General features: G+C 41.3%; 2 protein-coding genes across 2 annotated transcripts; one reads left to right on the forward strand and one right to left on the reverse strand.

Annotated features, from left to right (window-relative positions):
- The first annotated feature begins 249 nt into the window (after window positions 1-249).
- Window positions 250-9,058, forward strand: LOC116048582 (phthiocerol synthesis polyketide synthase type I PpsD-like). The gene is made up of 6 exons (XM_031297749.2): window positions 250-316; window positions 459-612; window positions 1,863-2,023; window positions 2,168-2,374; window positions 2,528-2,709; window positions 3,003-9,058. Exons 1-6 carry the CDS (start codon window positions 259-261, stop codon window positions 8,541-8,543), a joined length of 6,303 nt encoding a protein of 2,100 aa, XP_031153609.1. The 5' UTR covers window positions 250-258; the 3' UTR covers window positions 8,544-9,058.
- A 1,340-nt stretch (window positions 9,059-10,398) lies between these two features.
- Window positions 10,399-17,290, reverse strand: pks1 (polyketide synthase 1). The gene is made up of 6 exons (XM_031297773.2): window positions 17,173-17,290; window positions 16,925-17,078; window positions 16,678-16,838; window positions 16,383-16,586; window positions 16,101-16,282; window positions 10,399-15,983 (listed from the first exon to the last, which is right to left on the reverse strand). Exons 1-6 carry the CDS (start codon window positions 17,228-17,230, stop codon window positions 10,488-10,490), a joined length of 6,255 nt encoding a protein of 2,084 aa, XP_031153633.1. The 5' UTR covers window positions 17,231-17,290; the 3' UTR covers window positions 10,399-10,487.
- Window positions 17,291-18,693: the final 1,403 nt, after the last annotated feature.

Below are 18,693 nucleotides of genomic sequence, written 5' to 3' on the forward strand. Positions count from 1 at the left end.
AATCATTAATGTTTCATAAAGAAAAGAAGCTGGCTATAAGAATCAAGCGTAAGGCACTGATAACATCACAGGGAAAAGGCAAACGGAATGGATGTAAGGATGCACCGGTGCATGACAAAACTGGACTATTTACACAGTTTTTAAAGAATGCTGAATACATTTGTTTCTGGATGTGATGTTGCCTGGAGGAAAGAGTGATGTTGACTTGATGGTGCAATAAAGATGTTTGATTTTCTTTCTTAGTGATGTTTGCTCAGAATGGAAGAAGCTGAAGACGGTATCGCTGTGGTAGGCATCGGATGCAATTTTCCAGGGGGTAAGCCATTTGAATTTGGGAACTTAATTTTTGTTTTCTTTGAGAATCATGCAATTAACAGTGGGCATTTATCTTGTGATACAATTTATAGTACCACTCCTACCATTAAACTTTTAAGTTGTATATATATCTTTCCAAACAGGAGAAGGGCTTGACAATTTCTGGAAGGTCTTGGTGGATGGGAGAAACTGCTCTGTGCCAATTCCCAAAGAGAGATTTGACTTGGCCAGCTGGTATGATCCTGATGAAAACAAAGCGGGTAAATCCCGCACGGCCAAGGCTGCTCTCATCGACGGGTATGGTCTTTAAACATTATTATATAACCTATTTAGATAGACCCACTTATGTGTTTTGCAAATAAATCTAAGTGTGTGTATATAGTCTTATAGACTTGTCTTTTTCCCTGTTGATAAAATGATTAAAATGATAGAAAATATTTTGTAATGAGTAAATGACAACAGGTGTGTGCATTTCTTTGTAGCTCTTACTTTTAGATTGTCCTTTTTCAAACTGGGTTATTGAGACGTCTGAACATTTGTGGGACGTACTCAAAAAATCTTTATGGTGCATCTCTTTGTATCAGAAAATACATATGGATAGAAATGTTGGTGTATTCGCTTAAGTAGTCTAATGTTTAGTGACTGTGAAGAAATCAGGTGTACCCTTACGTAACTTGTTGATTATGTCACTGCTTGTGGATTACCACCAGGTGTGAGATGGAACTTGTATTGCCTTGCCTTGAAAAAAAGTGTGGTCGAAACATTGGTTTTCCAGAGTTTGCTGTCATCTTCTCTTCAATATATGGTCTTTAAAGCTAACACATGATCACTAAAAATGACAATGATAAATATCGGCACATAGAAAGACAGTGGCAACTTGTGAAATAAGGGATTTTGGATTATCAAAAATGAAGAAGGGACCCTGGACCAACTTAAACTTTGGTATTTACTTAAAGGTGCACTATGAGTTCCTGCATGGTCACTTCTGTTGACGTTCCAAGTAAATTCCAAATAAAACAGAGCAAGCTCGCCCCTCCCCCCATGTTTCCGTAACTGTCATGACTAACTCACTAACTGTCACTAACCCCCACCCCCTCCTCCAACCATCTTGTCTGTGATTGGCTGAAGTGGTTTGTTGTATTTTGGTGCACAACCTGTGCCCCTAGTGTTTGTTTGACGTTTACGAGTCCTGTGTTGTCTCCCAAGACCGAGCTTGTTCCACAGTGTATTCTGGGGGCAGGCAGCTAGTGGATCAAGGAGAGATGCCTACCATTTGAGACAAAAATGAAATTGCGCTGAAACCATGCAGGAACTCATAGTGCACCTTTAAACAAACCAAGTGTTGTACAGAAAGCCTCTTCTTCATTTCTTAATCCTCTCGCATTGCCTGTGGATAACCAGCATCCCACTGAGTTATGCTGCAGAGCACTTGTGACTTTCTCATACTATCGTCATCACTGGGTAATTTCACTTTAGGGAATTCAATTATTAAAATAATCTATTTCTCAGTCACTACATTTGATTTAATAGTTTTTAAATCTTTTTAGGTTCAATGAATTTGACCACAAGTTTTTCGGCATCAGTGACAGTGAAGTGGAACAAATGGACCCTCAACAAAAACAGCTCCTTCAGTGCGTCTACAGGGCGTTGGAGAATGCTGGAATTCCCATGGAGACTGCCAGTGGGACCAGTACAGGAGTGTTTATTGGTATGTCAGTAAAAACATGGTGCCAGTGAGTGTCTTTAAAAAAAAGTTGTTTTGTGTAATATTTCCATCAGATTTTTACTTCTGTTCTTTGAATTATCCTACTATCTTAATAATCTTCATGTGATAACAATTGTTTTATTATAGGCCTAATGAACAGAGATTATGAGACAAATGCTGCACACGTGCACCCAAGTGTGATCAACCACTGGACTGGCACAGGGCTTGCCATGAGTATTGCATCAAACAGAGTCTCCTACATCTTTAACTTCACTGGGCCCTCACTGTCCATAGACTGTGCCTGCTCATCATCTCTTGTGGCTCTTCATCTCGCCTGTCAATCCATTAAACAAGGTCTGTACAGTATCTATAACTAAAGACCATGACACTTTTAAGAGCAGCCTCTAACTCTAAAAGAAAGTAATGCCATAGGCTTGTGGTTCTAATTACAAGGATATATTATAATATTATTGTGTGATATAATGAAATGTGTTTTATTTTTATCAGGCGATTGTGACATGGCTGTTTGTGGTGGAGTCAACTGCATCATAGAGCCAAGAGTGTTTGTAGCTCTCAGCAAGGCCAAGATGATCTCACCTGAGGGGACCAGCAAACCTTTCTCCAGCAGAGCAGATGGCTATGGTAGAGGGGAGGGCTGTGGGGTTGTTCTCCTGAAGCCTCTGAAAAAGGTCAGAATATGCAGAGTAATAAAAGTGCAGCAATTTGTTTTTCCTTTTATCAACAAGCAACCATATCACATATTAGAGCAACATTAATGAATAACTGATTGACCAACAGTACCCAAACATGTTGTATTAGTCAGCAACATCCTAGTTCCTGTTAGCCCTGTTTCTCTCCACTCACAAAATAACATAATATTCAGTACCCATGTAATTGCATATCAATATGACATACTTTACAATGTTAAAAAAACATTATACTCTTGTTCTTGTTTCATTTTAGTCTTATTGTTGCTTTACAGGCTATACAAGATCATGACCATATCTGGGGTATCATCAGCAAAACAGCGGCCAACCAAGATGGACACTCAGTGACTCCAATCACCAAACCCTCCATGACACAACAACAGAAGTTGTTGCAAAGAGTCTACTCAGAGTCTGACATTGCAAATGTCCAGTACATAGAGGCACATGGGACTGGAACCCCAATTGGAGACCTAACAGAGGCAGCAAGCATCTCAAATGTCATTACTAAAGCAAAACCTACTGGTTCAGAGACACTGCGGATTGGCTCAGTAAAGAGCAACATTGGACATACAGAATCTGCTGCTGGAGTGGCCGGACTTATTAAGGTTCTCCTAATGATGAAGCATGAGACCATTGTTCCCTCAGTTTTCTACTCTGAGGAGACTGCCAGTGTAGATGCCAAAGCCCTGAACATTAAAGTTCCTAAGGAAGCAGAAAAGTGGGAAGCCTCCCATGCAAGAATTGCAGGAGTTAACAACTTTGGCTTTGGGGGTACAAATGCACACGTCATTGTCAAACAGTACAAACAGTCACACATTGAGAAAAAGCATGATGGGAAACAGGCAAAGTATTTTATCATGTCTGCAAATTCACCAAAATCTCTTACTCTGATGATGGAACACACCATTAAACAGCTAGAAGCAGACAGCAAAGTTGATTTAGATTCTCTGCTGTACACGTCAGCTTGTAGGAGGAGCCATCTAAAGCATAAATACAGAAAAGCTATCGTTGTTTCATCTGTAGTCGATCTTAAAGAGAAGTTAAATGCCACTGTAGGCAAAAATATTCGCCCATCTTACTCAGATCCAAGGTTAGTGTTTGTTTTTTGCGGAAATGGCGTCACTTTCCATGGCATGTGCAAACAGCTACTAAAACATGAGCCTGTATTCAGGGATAAGATCAAAGAGATTACGGAACTTTTCCAAAGACTGAGTATGCTGAACATCTTGGACACACTTGAGAGTGAGTTTGAGGGTAGTGACTTCAATGACCCACATGTTGTCCAACCACTCCTCTTTGCTATCCAAGTTGGCATTACCACCCTACTCAGACACTGGGGTGTCAAGCCAGATGCAATGCTTGGACACTCCATTGGCGAGGTTCCAGCCGCTCACTGTTCTGGCCTCTTGACTCTTGAGGATGCCGTAAAAGTCATTTATTTCCGCAGCACTCTCCAGAACAAAGTCACTGGGGGGAAGATGCTTGTAATCAGCAACATGGCTGTTTCAGAGGTAACGGCTCTTCTCCCTTGTTACTCTGGTAGAATTTGCCTTGCTGCTTTCAACAGCCCGCGGTCCTGCACCCTGTCAGGTGATGCAGATACAATTGAGAGCCTTTATAAGGAGCTAAGCACCTCAGCCAACAGTCAGAATCTGTTCCTTCGTGTCCTGGATGTCCCTGCTGCTTACCACAGCCACATGATGGACACAATTCTGACAGAAATTGAGGAGACAATTGGCTCTTTACAGGTGAATGGTCTTGACACAGAGTTGTTCTCAACAGTGACGGGCAAGGAAGTCCAGCAGGGTGATTTCTGCACAGGGGAATACTGGGCTAGAAATATACGTGAGCCAGTAGCTTTTGAGCAGGCAGTGAGGTCAGCAACTAAAGGAAAGAAAAATACTGTGTTTGTGGAGATAGGGCCAAGAAGGGCACTACAGAGAAACATCATGGAATCTCTGGGTAATGACACAGCTGTTCTTGCCTCGGTGCAGCCAGAGAAAGATCATGAAACGATGATGTCCGTTGTGTCTAAGCTGTTCGAACTGGGTGTCCATGTAAATTGGAACACCTTCTATAGAGGATATGAGACAATGCCACTGCCTATTCCGAAATACCAGTTTGATTGCTCAGACAGAGATGTTATCATTGGAGCAGCACAGAAAAATACAGTGAGTAATCATCCGGTGCTCTGTCAGACAGGAAGTGAAAGCAACATTTTCAGCTGTAATCTGATGTCTGACTCTTCTTACTACCTGAAAGAGCACAAGCACAACGGCATACCCATCATCCCTGGTGCCTTCTATGCTGAGCTGGGTTTAGCTGCATTCATGGCCAGTGCCAAACCAAAAGTACCGCTCAGCTCCCTGCAGCTCAGTGTCAGTTTTCACAGTCCATTTGTTTTAACCAAGAATTCACCTGAAATGAAGGTTCAATTTGAACAAACAGAGAAAGAAACTAGGTTCATGGTACTGTCAACATCTGCAATGTATGCATCAGGCACAGTGGTTTCAAAGAAAGTGAGGCTGATTGAGGAGCAGTGCATTTCACTAAGCTCCATCTACAAAAGATGCAAATCCGTAGTGAGCTTTCAGGAGTTCTATGGGTATCTCTCTCAAGGAGGCTTTCAGTATGGAGATGTCTTCCAGAATAAGGCAGATGTGCACTATGGAGAAGATCTCAAGGAGGCTTTTGCAAATGTCACGGTTCCAGAAGAACTGCAGTCTCAGTTGCATGACTACTGCATTCATCCTGTTGTGCTGGATTTTCTGATGCAGCTTCTCCCAGTTACAGTAGAGCACATTTTTGCTGGTAGACCAGGATTTCCTGCCAAAATAGGAAGTTTGACAGTGTTTGAACCTTTGCAAGATGAGATGATTGTCTATCTGAGAGCAATTGATGTGGGCGTTGATCATTTTGAGATTTGTGGCTGCTTTGCAGATAAAGAAGGAAGAGTGTTGGTTGAGGTTAAGCATGTGATAATTAAGTACCTTGGCAGTCGCTCGCATGTGGTTGAGGAGTATTTCTACCATAATGCCTTTAGTGTCATCCCTGAAGGTGTCACACCTGTTACTCCTCCTAAGGCCTTAGTCTTCTGTGACTGTATAGGGATCTCTAAAGGCCTGGAACAATATTTGGACTCTAGGTCTAGATATGTTTCATTCACACATGCAAAAGATATATTGAGCAATGGGTTTCCTTCTCTCTTGGCAAATCTCAATATAACAGATATTGAGAAAAACTTTGATGAGGTCTTATTTTTGTGGGGCAATGCAGACCTCACTTCACTGGCAGCTGATGTTGTTCTGCAGAATTGTGCGAGCTGCTGTGAGACTTTCCGCCAAATAGTCCTTGAGCTAAAGCGAATTTCCTTCCCAAACTCAATCAGAGCAGTCACCTACTGTTCTTCTGACATCACAATAGACCACATAAGTGCAGGTTTTGCTCTCGCTGGCATGACAAGATCCTTTGCTGCAGAGATACCAGATCTTTCATTTCAGCTGATTGATATAAGCACTATCTCTGCTAAGGACATTGCAGCTCTGTCTGAGGTCCTAAGGTCGCATCCTTGCAGCAAGTACCCAGAGTTGGTGGTAAAAGATGGTCTGATTCTTAAACCTTCCATTGTCCGCACTCCACCTGAGCTCAATGACCGTTCAGAGGGCCGTTTTTCCTCTACATTGTCTGAGCCCTGCATCATTCAGACAGCTGAGGCACACAAGATGACTCAACTGAGTGCCATTCACTTTGAGGAGGAGGCCCAGCCAATCAGGGATACATCAGTTGAAATTCGGCCCACTAAGATATGTGTTCATTCATCTGATTACTTCCCTGTCAGTGCTTCACATCTGAAATTTGGCCAGACACTGTACTGGAACAAACATTCATCACAGAAACACAAGCTACTGGCTCTTGATTTCAGTGGTACAATTACAGCAGTCGGAAAAGATGTCAGGAAATTAAAAGTGGGAGACCACGTTGCTTCCTGTTACCCCGTGGTGGCAGGCAGCAAGGTCAGAGTTCCAGAGGATGTATGCTACAGCACCAAGCGGTTCCCATTCCTTCAAAAAGCACCCTGTGTATCCTACTTTGTGCTAGCATGGGAGATCCTGCATCGAGCCTTGCCTAGAGCCAAACATAATCTAGGAATCATATCCTCTCTGCCTGATTCTGCTCTGATAAAAGTCTTGGCACTCACTTCTTACAAGTCAGGTTGGAATGTGATTGTTGGCACACAGTACAATGGCTGTTTTGTAGATGTCAATCAAATGGATGTATTTGTCGTCCTTCCTCCATTTGATGAATCTCTGATTGCTAAAATTTGCAATTTTCCAGGTGTCCAACATGTTGTCTTCATCTGTGAATCTCAGATGCAGTGTTTGCTTGCTCAGGATATGTTCCAAAGTGTAAAGGAAAGTGTTCATGTGCAGACAATTAAGATGCCAGTCATTTTGCAAAAGGGGTCCTTGAGTGCACAAGGGCCATACATTTATCACTGGCTAAAATCCTTGAACTTGAGCAGGAAATTTGTTCTTGAAAGCTTTACCTTTCAGAATGTAAAATCTGAAAGCAGCCCAGATTCAGAGACACTAAAATCATACTTTAACTCAAGGAAGCTGGCTGTTGTGGCTCTGGATAAAGGTGGCAGCAGTACAATGTCTGACATTCCATTTCTGCCAACAAAAAAACAGCTTTTCCGAAAGAGAGCAGTGTACATAGTGGTAGGTGGTCTTTCTGGTCTGGGATTTGAAACTGTAAAGTTCATCTCACAAAGAGGAGGTGAGTACATTGTCATACTCTCCAGGAGCAAGCCCACACCAGATGTGCAGCAAGAGATACACAATGTGGAGAAACAGTGTGGAAACTGCATCACTACCATGGAGTGTGACATATCTGTGTCTGAGTACGTGCACAAGGTTATCAGTGTCATCTGCCAGAAATTCCCTGGTTGTCCAATCAGAGGAGTGTTTCACAGTGCAGTTGTCTTACATGATGGGCTGATTGAGACCCTTAACAGATCTCTTTATGAGAAGGTTCTAAAACCCAAAGTAAATGGTGCACTGAATTTGCACCATGCAACACAACACTGTCAGTTGGATTACTTTGTGTGTTACTCTTCAATCTCAGCTTTTCTGGGAAACGCATCACAAACAAACTATGCAGCGGCCAACTCATTCCTCGACATGTTCTGTCAGTACCGGCGCAAACTTAGGTTGCCTGGACAGTCTATCAACTGGGGAGCTCTAAACCTCGGTCTCCTTTTTAACAAGGAACATTTCCAGCGGTTTCTGGAGGCAAAGGGAATGATGGTGTTGGATGTGGCTGAGATTCATAAAAGTCTGGAGCAATGCCTTGTGCTCAATCGACCCCAACAGGCTGTTTGCAGGTTTCACTTCAGAAATATCAGGTACAACATCCTCTCTCAAAATGCAGCCTTGACCATGCGCCTGTCCGCATTGGTAGAGGAGGCTTTCCAAAAATCAAAAGAGACAGTCTCTCAAAATAAACAAGCTGAATCCGTCTCACCAAAAGAATATGTTGTCTCTCTGCTTTGTGAGACCATTGGCATGGATAAAAGTGAGCTGAAGGATGAATCACCTCTTTTATCCTTAGGCATTGACTCCATGCAGGCCATGACTCTGCAGAATCTCATCTTTCAGGAGAGAGGTGTGAACGTGCCTTTGGTGAAATTATTGGATCCCAATGCTACACTATCAACAGTAGTAGCTATACTGAGTGAAGAAGGTGAAAGTTCCAGTGATAACCAAGAGTCTCTTCCTGTTGAAAGCACTGTTGTTGTTTCTACCAGATTGTAAAAATGACAACTGCAGATACAGAAATGTAAACAACAGTTATCAGAACATCATGATACTAATTAAAAAGGTTTTTATTGGATTCAATAGAAGGCTCATGATGGCCATTGCAATGCGACAGCATTCTTGTCTTAATGCCACCTGTTCAAAATGTATTTTGCCTATTTTGTCTTTTTTGTAAATGTTTGGCCCTGGATATTGTTTTGGTTCCTTCTGGTATTTTAGTTTTACATTTTTAAAACCACACAGCATGTTATTTTACTCACTTTTTTTTGGAGACATGCCCAATTTTGAATGGATGTTTTGTATCACAGTTTTACTCATTCTGTTTAGTAATATGTTCATGATGACAGTCAGCATTTCAATTAAATAGACAATTATTGTTGATAAAGGATGATTTTCAATAGTGAATCATTTATGTAAATAGAGAAATAAAGTTAATGTAGGTACATTCCTATTTTCTTTCAACGATTTTCATCATTATTTAAAGCTCGTCTGTAATTGTTCTGTCACAGGGTTCAGTCTTTTATCTGCCTGTTTTACGTTCACTCATCTCTCTCAACAGGTCATGGCCAACTGTTATCACTGCTAGCTCCTTGATCTGATTGATAATCATCTTTATGATGATTATGGAACAAAACAGGTGATACAGTATTCTGGCATGTCCCATAAATGTTCAACTGGAGGCATGTATAATAACTAAAGAGCCTTTTGCTGTCTGACTCACTAATGTATCACATGTGCGGACAAGGACATTGCCACAACAAGGACAAACATGCTATTTAAATGAAAACAGATAACAGTTTTCCATGATGTAAGTGTTTATGGCACTGCTTACCTAAAGTTGAAATCCCAATTAAGCAATTCCTCCTTTCAATCAAGAAATGATTTGGCTGAGGAGTTTTGACAATACAGATATTTGATATTGCATCAAATGTAAAATATTGTAACTTTTTGACATCATAGCAATTTTTAATGACCAGTACCGTCATACTTCCATTTTGTCATCTCATGTCCAATGTTATTGTTTTCATTTTTTTTTAAAGTATTGTTTTTTTGCTGTTTCATGATACAGTAAAACAAGCTGCCAAGTTTTCTATGCACTTGATCAGGTTTGTTTATTAATAAATATTCCTTCGTTCAGTTCACACAATTACAATTTTATTAACCTGGAAAGATTATCAAGCGAGGCTCCAAATTGGTCCAAAGGCTATTTTGTTAGTTCACACTTCCAAAAAAAAAAAATCATCGATGCTACAATGATTAAAAATATTACAAAATGTATAAATAAATACGTACAGCTTCAAAAATCTATTTGAAGTCAAGACATTTTAATTTTGAATGCTAAACATTTTCTATGCCACCCATGGTAAATCCTTGGACCAAAAGGAGTGTTGCACTCTACCCCCAACATCACACTAAACCATTCAAATGACAAAGCAAACAAGCTACAATAATCAACATGGAGTTCCATGGCATGAATACATAAGCAATATTAGGCTTTGGCTACACAAACAATACTTGCTAATAGGAAAAAAATAATTGTGGGTTTTAGTCTGATTTATTAATAGAGAAACATAAAATAACACCAGCCTTATATATTCCAATCTCATTTTGTGATTTATTGTAAAAATCATCTACAAAAAACTTGTCAGCAACATAAATACAGACATTACAATAGAAATCAGGAAGCAGTATGGCATTGTATTCAATCATTTGTGACTAAGCCATTATGTAAGTAGAAAAACTCTAATATATACTTACTAACTATAAAATATTATCGTAGGGTTGTAGAAACAAGCCAACTGTAAAGAGAAACAAATCACAGCAATGAAACAGTTCAGTGTCCATGCAAAAAAACTAAAATTTATTCCAAGCATTTTAATGCATTCACAAAACCCTTTCTTAGTTTTAATTTAAAGCATTCTTTTATGCAGTACATTAAAATTATTCATTATTCTTTACAATAGCTGACAAAGTAGCCAGTGTACTGTTCGGGTCCAATATTCTAACCAAAGGCACATTCACACCTGTCTCTTGGAAAATCTTATTCTGCAGAGTCATGGCCAACATTGAGTCAATACCCAGCGCACACAGAGCTGAGTCATCATCCAGCTCATCTACACTAACATTGCTGATGTCACTGACAATTGATCTCACAATTCCATGCGTGGAAGACAAATGCTGAGCCCTGGGTTCATTGCTTAGTTCATCTTTTAGCTCCATTTCCACTAAAGCTGACAGCCGCTCTCTGAGAGATGCATTTTGTGAAAGTACATGAATGTGCAGATTTTTGAAATTGAACTTGCATATGACTTGTTGTGGTCTGTTTATCACAAGACACTTTTCAAGTGCCTCTTGCACATCGCACACATCCATTACCATCATCCCCTTTGCCTCCAGGAACTTTTGGAAATGGTCTTTGTTCAACAAGAGGCCAAGGTTTAAAGGGCCCCAGTTGATGGACTGTCCAGCAAGTCCAAGGTTTCTCCGATAATGACAGAATGTGTCGAGGAAAGAATTGGCTGCTGCGTAGTTACACTGTGAGGCATTGCCAATGAATGAAGAGATGGAGGAGTAGCACACAAAGAAATCCAGTTTGTTGTGAAGTGTTGCATAGTGTAGGTTTAGAGCCCCACTCACTTTGGGCTGCAGCACCTTTCGGAAGAGGGACTCATCGAGGTTTTTGATCAACGCATCATGTAATACTGCAGCACTGTGAAACACTCCTTTGATTGAACAAAAGGAGAAGCGTTGTTTGATCTTTGAGATCGCGTCCACAACCTGCATCGACGCAGAAACATCACACTGGACATTCATGATTGTCACCTCATATCTTCTTTGGAGAAGTTCCATTTCAAACTGCATTTCATCAGTCAGAGTACTTCTGGACAGTGTTGCAATACAACCTCCACCATTATGGGCAATGAACTTTACCGTCTCTAGTCCCAAACCAGAGAGCCCTCCAGTTACAATATAAACACAGCTTTGTTTAAAAAGTTTCCCAGGCCTTGTAAACAAAGGGATATCAGACACTGGACAGTCACATTCTCTGTGATCTAGAACAACTTGCTGCACTGTTTTTGTTGTAAAGTATGACTCAGCATCTGCATCAGTCTGCGGCTCTTCTAGGCTTGATAATTGAAAAATCTCCCTTTTCAAAGGTAGAGACTCTGTATCAAAGCTTAATGACATTAGCCAATCCAAGATATTCCTGTTTTGTACTTGCAGATTGGCTCTCTGGAGAACATTCGCCATATCAAGTTGATGTACATGCATGTGTTTACTCTTCAATGCAAACATGTTTGCTGAGAGTGAGGATGACATGTGATTGCTACATACAAAAATAAGGTGTCTATCATGAGTACCGCTGTCATGCATCCCCTGCCAGGAGTGATCAAACGGGGGCAGAAAAACAAATGCATGACTATGATCAAAATGCAGAGATTTCCCTCTGAAATGTGGCAAAGAAGAAACATTCCAGCCTGACCTGTTTGCTGTCAGAGCCAAAACCTTCATCAGAGCAGAGGCTGAGTTGGATGAGATGATGAGCAGCTTTCTGGGCTGTTGTTTTACCTTAGACAGCATTCTCTGCAGGATCTCCCATGCCAGTATGAAGTAAGACACACATGGAGTCTCTTTCAGAAACGGGAGCCTCTTTGTGCTGTAGCACACGGCTTCGGGAATTATAATCTTCGCAGTGGCAGCAACTGGGTAACATGAAGCTATATGATCTCCCACTCTTAGATGACAAACATCTTTCCCAACAGCTGTGACAATGCCACTAAAATCTAAAGCGAGGAGCTTGTGAGTCTGTGACGCATGCTTGTTCCAATACATTGTCTTGCCGAAGTTCAAATGTGAAGTGGTGATGGGAAAGTAATCAGATGAATGAGCGCAGACATTGGTAAGCTGCATCTCAATTGACTTCTCTTGGACATAATTTGCATTTGTGTCGTAGGGGATGGCAGACAAGTGAACCATTCTGTATGGATCAGTTGTCTGTAGAACAAAGTCGCTCACATTTACTGAGTGCATATCACTTTGACATAAAGCGCCGTCCCCCATCGGGGTCCGTGCTATTCTTGTTGTTGATGCTTGGCCTTTGTTGATCATGACCTCTTGTTTTTTGCAGGTGTTTATCACACGAACCAGTGTTTGAATGTCTTCGCTGGTCACAGAAGCAAGGTCAATCAGTTGAAACGAGAGACCTGCCATCTCTGCTGAACAAGCCCTTGTCATACCAGACAGCACAAAACCAGGACTGACATGGTCCACAATCGTTTCTGCCGATCTATAGGTTATAACGCGGACAGCGCAAGAGCGTTTGCTCTCATTCAAGGCTAAAACAATCTGGCGAAACAACTCACAGCAAGTCACCAAACAGTCCAGCATCTTCTCAGATGACAAGTGACTGAGGTCCTCTACACCCCAAATGAAGAGAACATTTTCCAAATCCACACTGTTGGTAAGTGAGTCAAACACTAAATTTCGAATTTGATCTGCAATCCAATGCTCTCTGCTCTCCACAAGTGCTGACTCTGGGTGTATGTATGGCCTAAGTCCTTTAGCAATGCCAAGTTTGTCTTCAAAAACTATTGCTTTTATTTTGTGATTTTGCAAGTCTTTCCTATCAGGAATTGCAGTTATTTCATTGTGAAAGAACCGTGACTGAAGAACACTTGAGCAATTGCCCAAAAATGAGATCCTCACTCCCTTAAGTTCCACCAGTACATGACCCTTTGTGGTGGAAAAGCTACCACATACATCAAGGAAGTCTGGAGTCTCCTGAGTGACCCGTAAGTACATAACCATTTCCTCTTGTAGTGGTCCTGAAATGGCTACACTACCGATAGCTGAAGGGAATCCCTGCTTGGCTGTTAGCCGTCCGATAGCTACCACAGCGGTCATTTGCAAGAAATAGTCCAATAACACAGGGTGAATGAAATACTCATGAAGGTGTTTTAGAAGTTCACTAGGGACTTGAATTGCTGTCACAGCTTCCTTGAATTCATCTCCAAAATGCACATTGTCAAGCTGTTTAAAGACAGCGCCATATTCAAATCCTGCTTGAGAAAGAATTGCATAAATCTCTTTTCTCTTTATAACCAATTTGCACCTCTGGGAGATCATGTCAAGACAAATGGTTGGTTCTTCTAACAGCGGTTGGCCATCTGTACACCTGTATGTGCCAGAGGTATGTGTTGCGACAGAAGACTGTATTTTAAATGAAGCCTCATTCTCTGCATGTTCCAGTGTCACCTTCAACTGCTGACAGTTTGAGCTTAGTGTAAGCAGATTCTCAAAACGTACACTGAGCTGGAGCAGAGAAACAGGTTTCTTCGGCCTTAAACTTGCCATCACTGAGGCATAAGCTAGTTCAACATAGAACGCGCCTGGCACAATGGGAACGCCATTGTTTTTATGCTCCCAAAGATATGGTGCAGTCTCTAATGAGAGGTTGCACATGTACTCTTTGTTTTCCTGCTTTATTTGGGATATGAGCGTATGTGGGGAAAACGCAGATGATTCGCCACCTTTTCTCACAGCTTCAAAGTTCAATTCTATCTTTGCTTTGACAAACTGATAGACTGGAAGAGCTATGGGCAATGTCTCAGAACCTCTGTAGAGTTGATGCCAGTCCACTCTGATGCCCAATTCAAATAGTTTTGCCACGGTAGACAAGACTGTGTCGTAATCTTTCTCTGGCTGAACAGAGGGAAGAACTATGGCGTTACTTCCCAAAGTCTCATGTATGTTCCTTTGGAGAGCCCTACGAGGTCCAATCTCCACAAAAACCACATTTGTCCTTGATTGCTTGTCTTTGGTGGCAGCACGCAGTGTTTGTTCAAATAAAACAGGCTCTCTGATGTTCCTTGCCCAGTAACTGCCTGTTCTAAAGTCACCATCTGAATAACTGTCTCCTGTCACTGTAGAAAAAAGCTTGCACTCCATGTTGTTGGCATCCAAGGGATTGATACTTTTCTCAATGTCATCCAGTATAGGATCCATCATATGGCTATGGTATGCTGCTGGCACATCTAACTCATGGAGGAAGAGATTTTTCTCTGTAAACACAATCTTCAGCCTTTGATGAAGGATGTCTATGGCATCTGCGTCCCCTGACAGAGTGCAGGACTGGGGGCTGTTGAACGCTGCAACACAAATCTTCCCAGAAAACTCTGGAAGGATTTTTAATACCTTTTCTACTGCCACATTACCAACAACAAGCATTTTCCCCCCTGTGACCTTACTCTGAAGATTACTGCGGTGATACAATACTTTTACAGCATCCTCAAGAGACAGGAGACCAGAACAGTGAGCGGCAGCAACCTCACCAACAGAGTGTCCAAGCACGGCATCAGGTTTGACACCCCATTGCTTTAGGAGAGTGACAATGCCAACCTGAATTGCAAAAAGAAGAGGCTGGACAACATTTGCTTTGCTGAAATCCTCATTATCGTATTCACCAGCAAGCCATTGACTAATGCTGATGCTTTTATGACTCTGAAAGAGATTCTCAACTTCTCTGACCTTATCTTTGAAAACAGGAATCTCTCTCAGGAGCTGCTTGCACATATCCCTGTAGGCAACCCCATTCCCACAAAACACAAACACCACCTGGATGCCAGAGCTTATTGGCCCAACCTTTGTTTTTAGTGCAGATGTCAGCTGATGTTGTAAATCTGAGAGGGAAGATGTTGGAAAGGCCTTCCTATATTTGTGTCTGGAATGACTCCTTCCACATGCTGAAGTGTATGACAATGCCTGTAAGTCAACTGTTTGATCACTGAAAAGCCTGTGGTGGGTGTCAGTAATAGACAGGATAAGTGATTTCTCAGAGGCTGCAGATATAACAAAGAGATTTGGACAGCCTTTTGGGGTCTGAGTGGGTACGGTGGTCTGTCTGTACTCTTTTACAATCACATGTGCATTTGTGCCTCCAAACCCAAAGCTGTTGATCCCAGCCACCCTTCCTAATGACCAATGTGTCTCCCATCTTTCAGCTTTAATCGGAATGCTTATAGGCAGAGTTTTTACATCTACACTGGCACTGTCTTCTGAGTAGAAAACTGAGGGAACAATGGTTGCATTCTTCATCATTAAGAGTACCTTAATGAGTCCAGCCACTCCAGCTGCAGATTCTGTATGTCCAATGTTGCCCTTCACAGAGCCAATCCACAGCGTCTCTGAACCAGGAGGTTTGGCTTTAGCAATGACGTTTGAGATGCTTGCTGCCTCTGTTGGATCTCCAACTGGAGTTCCAGTCCCATGTGCCTCTATGTACTGGACATTCGCAAGGTCAGACTCTGAGTACACTCTTTGCAACAGCTCCTGTTGTTGAGTCATGGAGGGTTTGGTGATTGGAGTCACTGAGTGTCCATCTTGGTTGACTGCTGTTTTGCTGACGATACCCCATATTTTGTTGCAGTCTTTTATGGCCTTTAGATAGAAAGTAAAATATTGGTAATGGGTTAGCAGACCATTTATTATCTCTGCTGTATGCAATTTATTAATGGCATGAAATTATCATGAACAATAAACAGAATACTTGCTTACGTTTTTCAGAGGCTTCAGGAGAACAACCCCACAGCCCTCCCCTCTACCATAGCCATCTGCTCTGCTGGAGAAAGGTTTGCTGGTCCCCTCAGGTGAGATCATCTTGGCCTTGCTGAGAGCTACAAACACTCTTGGCTCTATTATACAGCTGACACCTCCACACAGAGCCATCTCGCAGTCTCCTAGTTTAGATGTCGTAAGAGTTAAATAAAATATGTAACATTTAAATGTTGATTAGCTTGCTTTAAGGCATGCCATTAGGGGGAAAAAAGAACTAAATACCTTGCTTTATAGCCTGACAGGCTACATGTAGAGCCACCAAAGATGAAGAACAGGCACTGTCTATGGAAAAGGAAGGGCCAGTGAGATTAAAGGTGAAGGATATTCTATTGGCAGCCACACTCATGGCCGTCCCAGTGCCGTTGTAGTGGGTTATCGTAGCAGGACTGTTACTTCGGAGTATCTCGTAATCCCTGTTCATTAGACCTGCAACGTTATTATGAGCAGAGTATGTCACAATTTGTGTATCATGAAATTGGGCTTGTTTTAAATGTATCATAGAACGATAGACGATCACCTATGTAAACTCCAGTTCTGCTGCCACTGATGCTTTCCATAGCGATTCCTGCATCTTCCAATGTCCTGTATGTACACTGCAGAAGGAGTTTCTGCTGAGGGTCCATGAATTCAGCCTCTGCTTCAGTAATGCCAAAAAACTTGTGATCAAACTCATTAAACCTGAAATATAAAAATAACAGATCTATCATAATCTGAAAAATCTTTCAATAGAAATGTAACACTCAATCTTAACAGATAATGCTTACCCTTCTATAAGAGCTGCTTTGGTGGTCTGTGTTTTTCCAGGTTTACTATCATCAGCATCATACCAAAAAGTGGTGTCAAATCTCTCTGCTGGAATATCTACGGCACAGTTCTTCCCCTCCAACAGAACCCTCCAGAAATTGTCCAAGCCCTCACCTAAAATAAAACAGACCACAATACCTTTGATTTACCTGAAGACAACTAGGGAAAAAACACATTCACTCAGAAATTCAAAATGCTTGTATCATACCTCCAGGGAAATTGCATCCAATGCCGATAACAGCTATATCATCCTCTGCATCCTCCATTGTTCCTTTGAGATGGTAGTGAAGTTGCTCTGGGGACGTGGTTGCTTTATTCTAAAAGCCTAAATGAAATTTCAAGGCCCCTCCATAGTGAAGCTTAATGTTCAGTCCTGGTTGCTGTCTTTGGTCAGGACTAGAGCTGCTGTACCTCCCACCCTTTATAAACATTGTGCCTGTGAGTTGGGACAAGAGGACACAACAATGACCTGCCTTGTTGCATCTCAGTTGGCTTCATCTGGAACTAAATACACCAATTGTAACTTAAGATCATTCAAAAGGCAGCAGTGAATACGTTTTTTGTTCTTGTTTGCAGATTGACAAAAGACCACAGTATGTAGTAGAGTCTGCTTATCACTAGCAGATTTCAAAGCATTTCCACAGAAACCTGTGGTCACATCGTCTCTACAAGGAAATAGTAGCGTTTTTACTTAGAGATTCCTAAACATAACATCATTACTGTGGATGAGACTGCATTAATCAGGTGTTAAAGGGGAAAGAACACAGAAAAAGAATATATTTTTTTTTTCCTTCAATTTAATTCAAAAGTATGCTTGAAAAAATAAACCCTAGAAAAGAAGGATATCTTTGGATGGTGCAGAATCTGCAGATAGATGCATCCTTATGAATCAATGTGTCTTGACAGTGTTAATTATGTTAAAGCTGGTCTAATTTGTATTACTTATCCATACGTATCCAGACCCTTTCACTTTTACACATTTTATTATGTTGCAGGCTTATTTTAAAATTGTTTAAATTCATTTTTTTTTTACTCATCAATCTTTACTCAATATTCTATAATGACAAAGCAGAAACAGGGTTTAAGATTTTTTTTTTTAAGAAAAAACAGAAATATCACATTGACATAGCCTAAGTATTCAGACCCTGACATCTTTTTACTTTGACACTTAAATTTAGCTCAGGTGCCTCCCATTTCTCTTGATCATCTTTGAGGCGTTTCCACACCTTGATTGGAGTCCACCTGTGGTGAATTCAATTGATTGGACGTGATTTGGAAAGGCACAAACGCCTGTCTATATAAGGACTGACAGCTGAAAGTGCATATTAGAGCAAAAACCAAGCCGTGTGGTCGAAGGAACTTTAGGCAGCGCTCAGAGACAGGGCTGTGTTGAAGCTCGGATCTGGGGAAGGTTGTGAAAAAAATAAATAAATAAACTGACGGTCCCCATTCAACCTGAGAAACTTAGGATCTGCAGGGAAGCCTGGCAGAAAATCCAACATCCAGGTGTACAGAAGAATTAAAGCTTTAATTGCTGCTCAAGGTGCTTTAACCAAGTACTGAGTTAAAGGTCTGAATGGTTATGTCAATGTGACATGTCAATGTTGCTTCTTTTAATACATTTGCACACAAAAAATGCTCAAATCCTGTTTGTGCTTTGTCATTGTGGTGCATTAAGTGTAGGGGGATATAATTTAATCTTATTTTAGCACAGGTCTGAAACTTAAAA

Source organism: Sander lucioperca, chromosome 23, assembly GCF_008315115.2.
Source record: "Sander lucioperca isolate FBNREF2018 chromosome 23, SLUC_FBN_1.2, whole genome shotgun sequence".
Lineage (NCBI taxonomy): Eukaryota > Metazoa > Chordata > Actinopteri > Perciformes > Percidae > Sander > Sander lucioperca.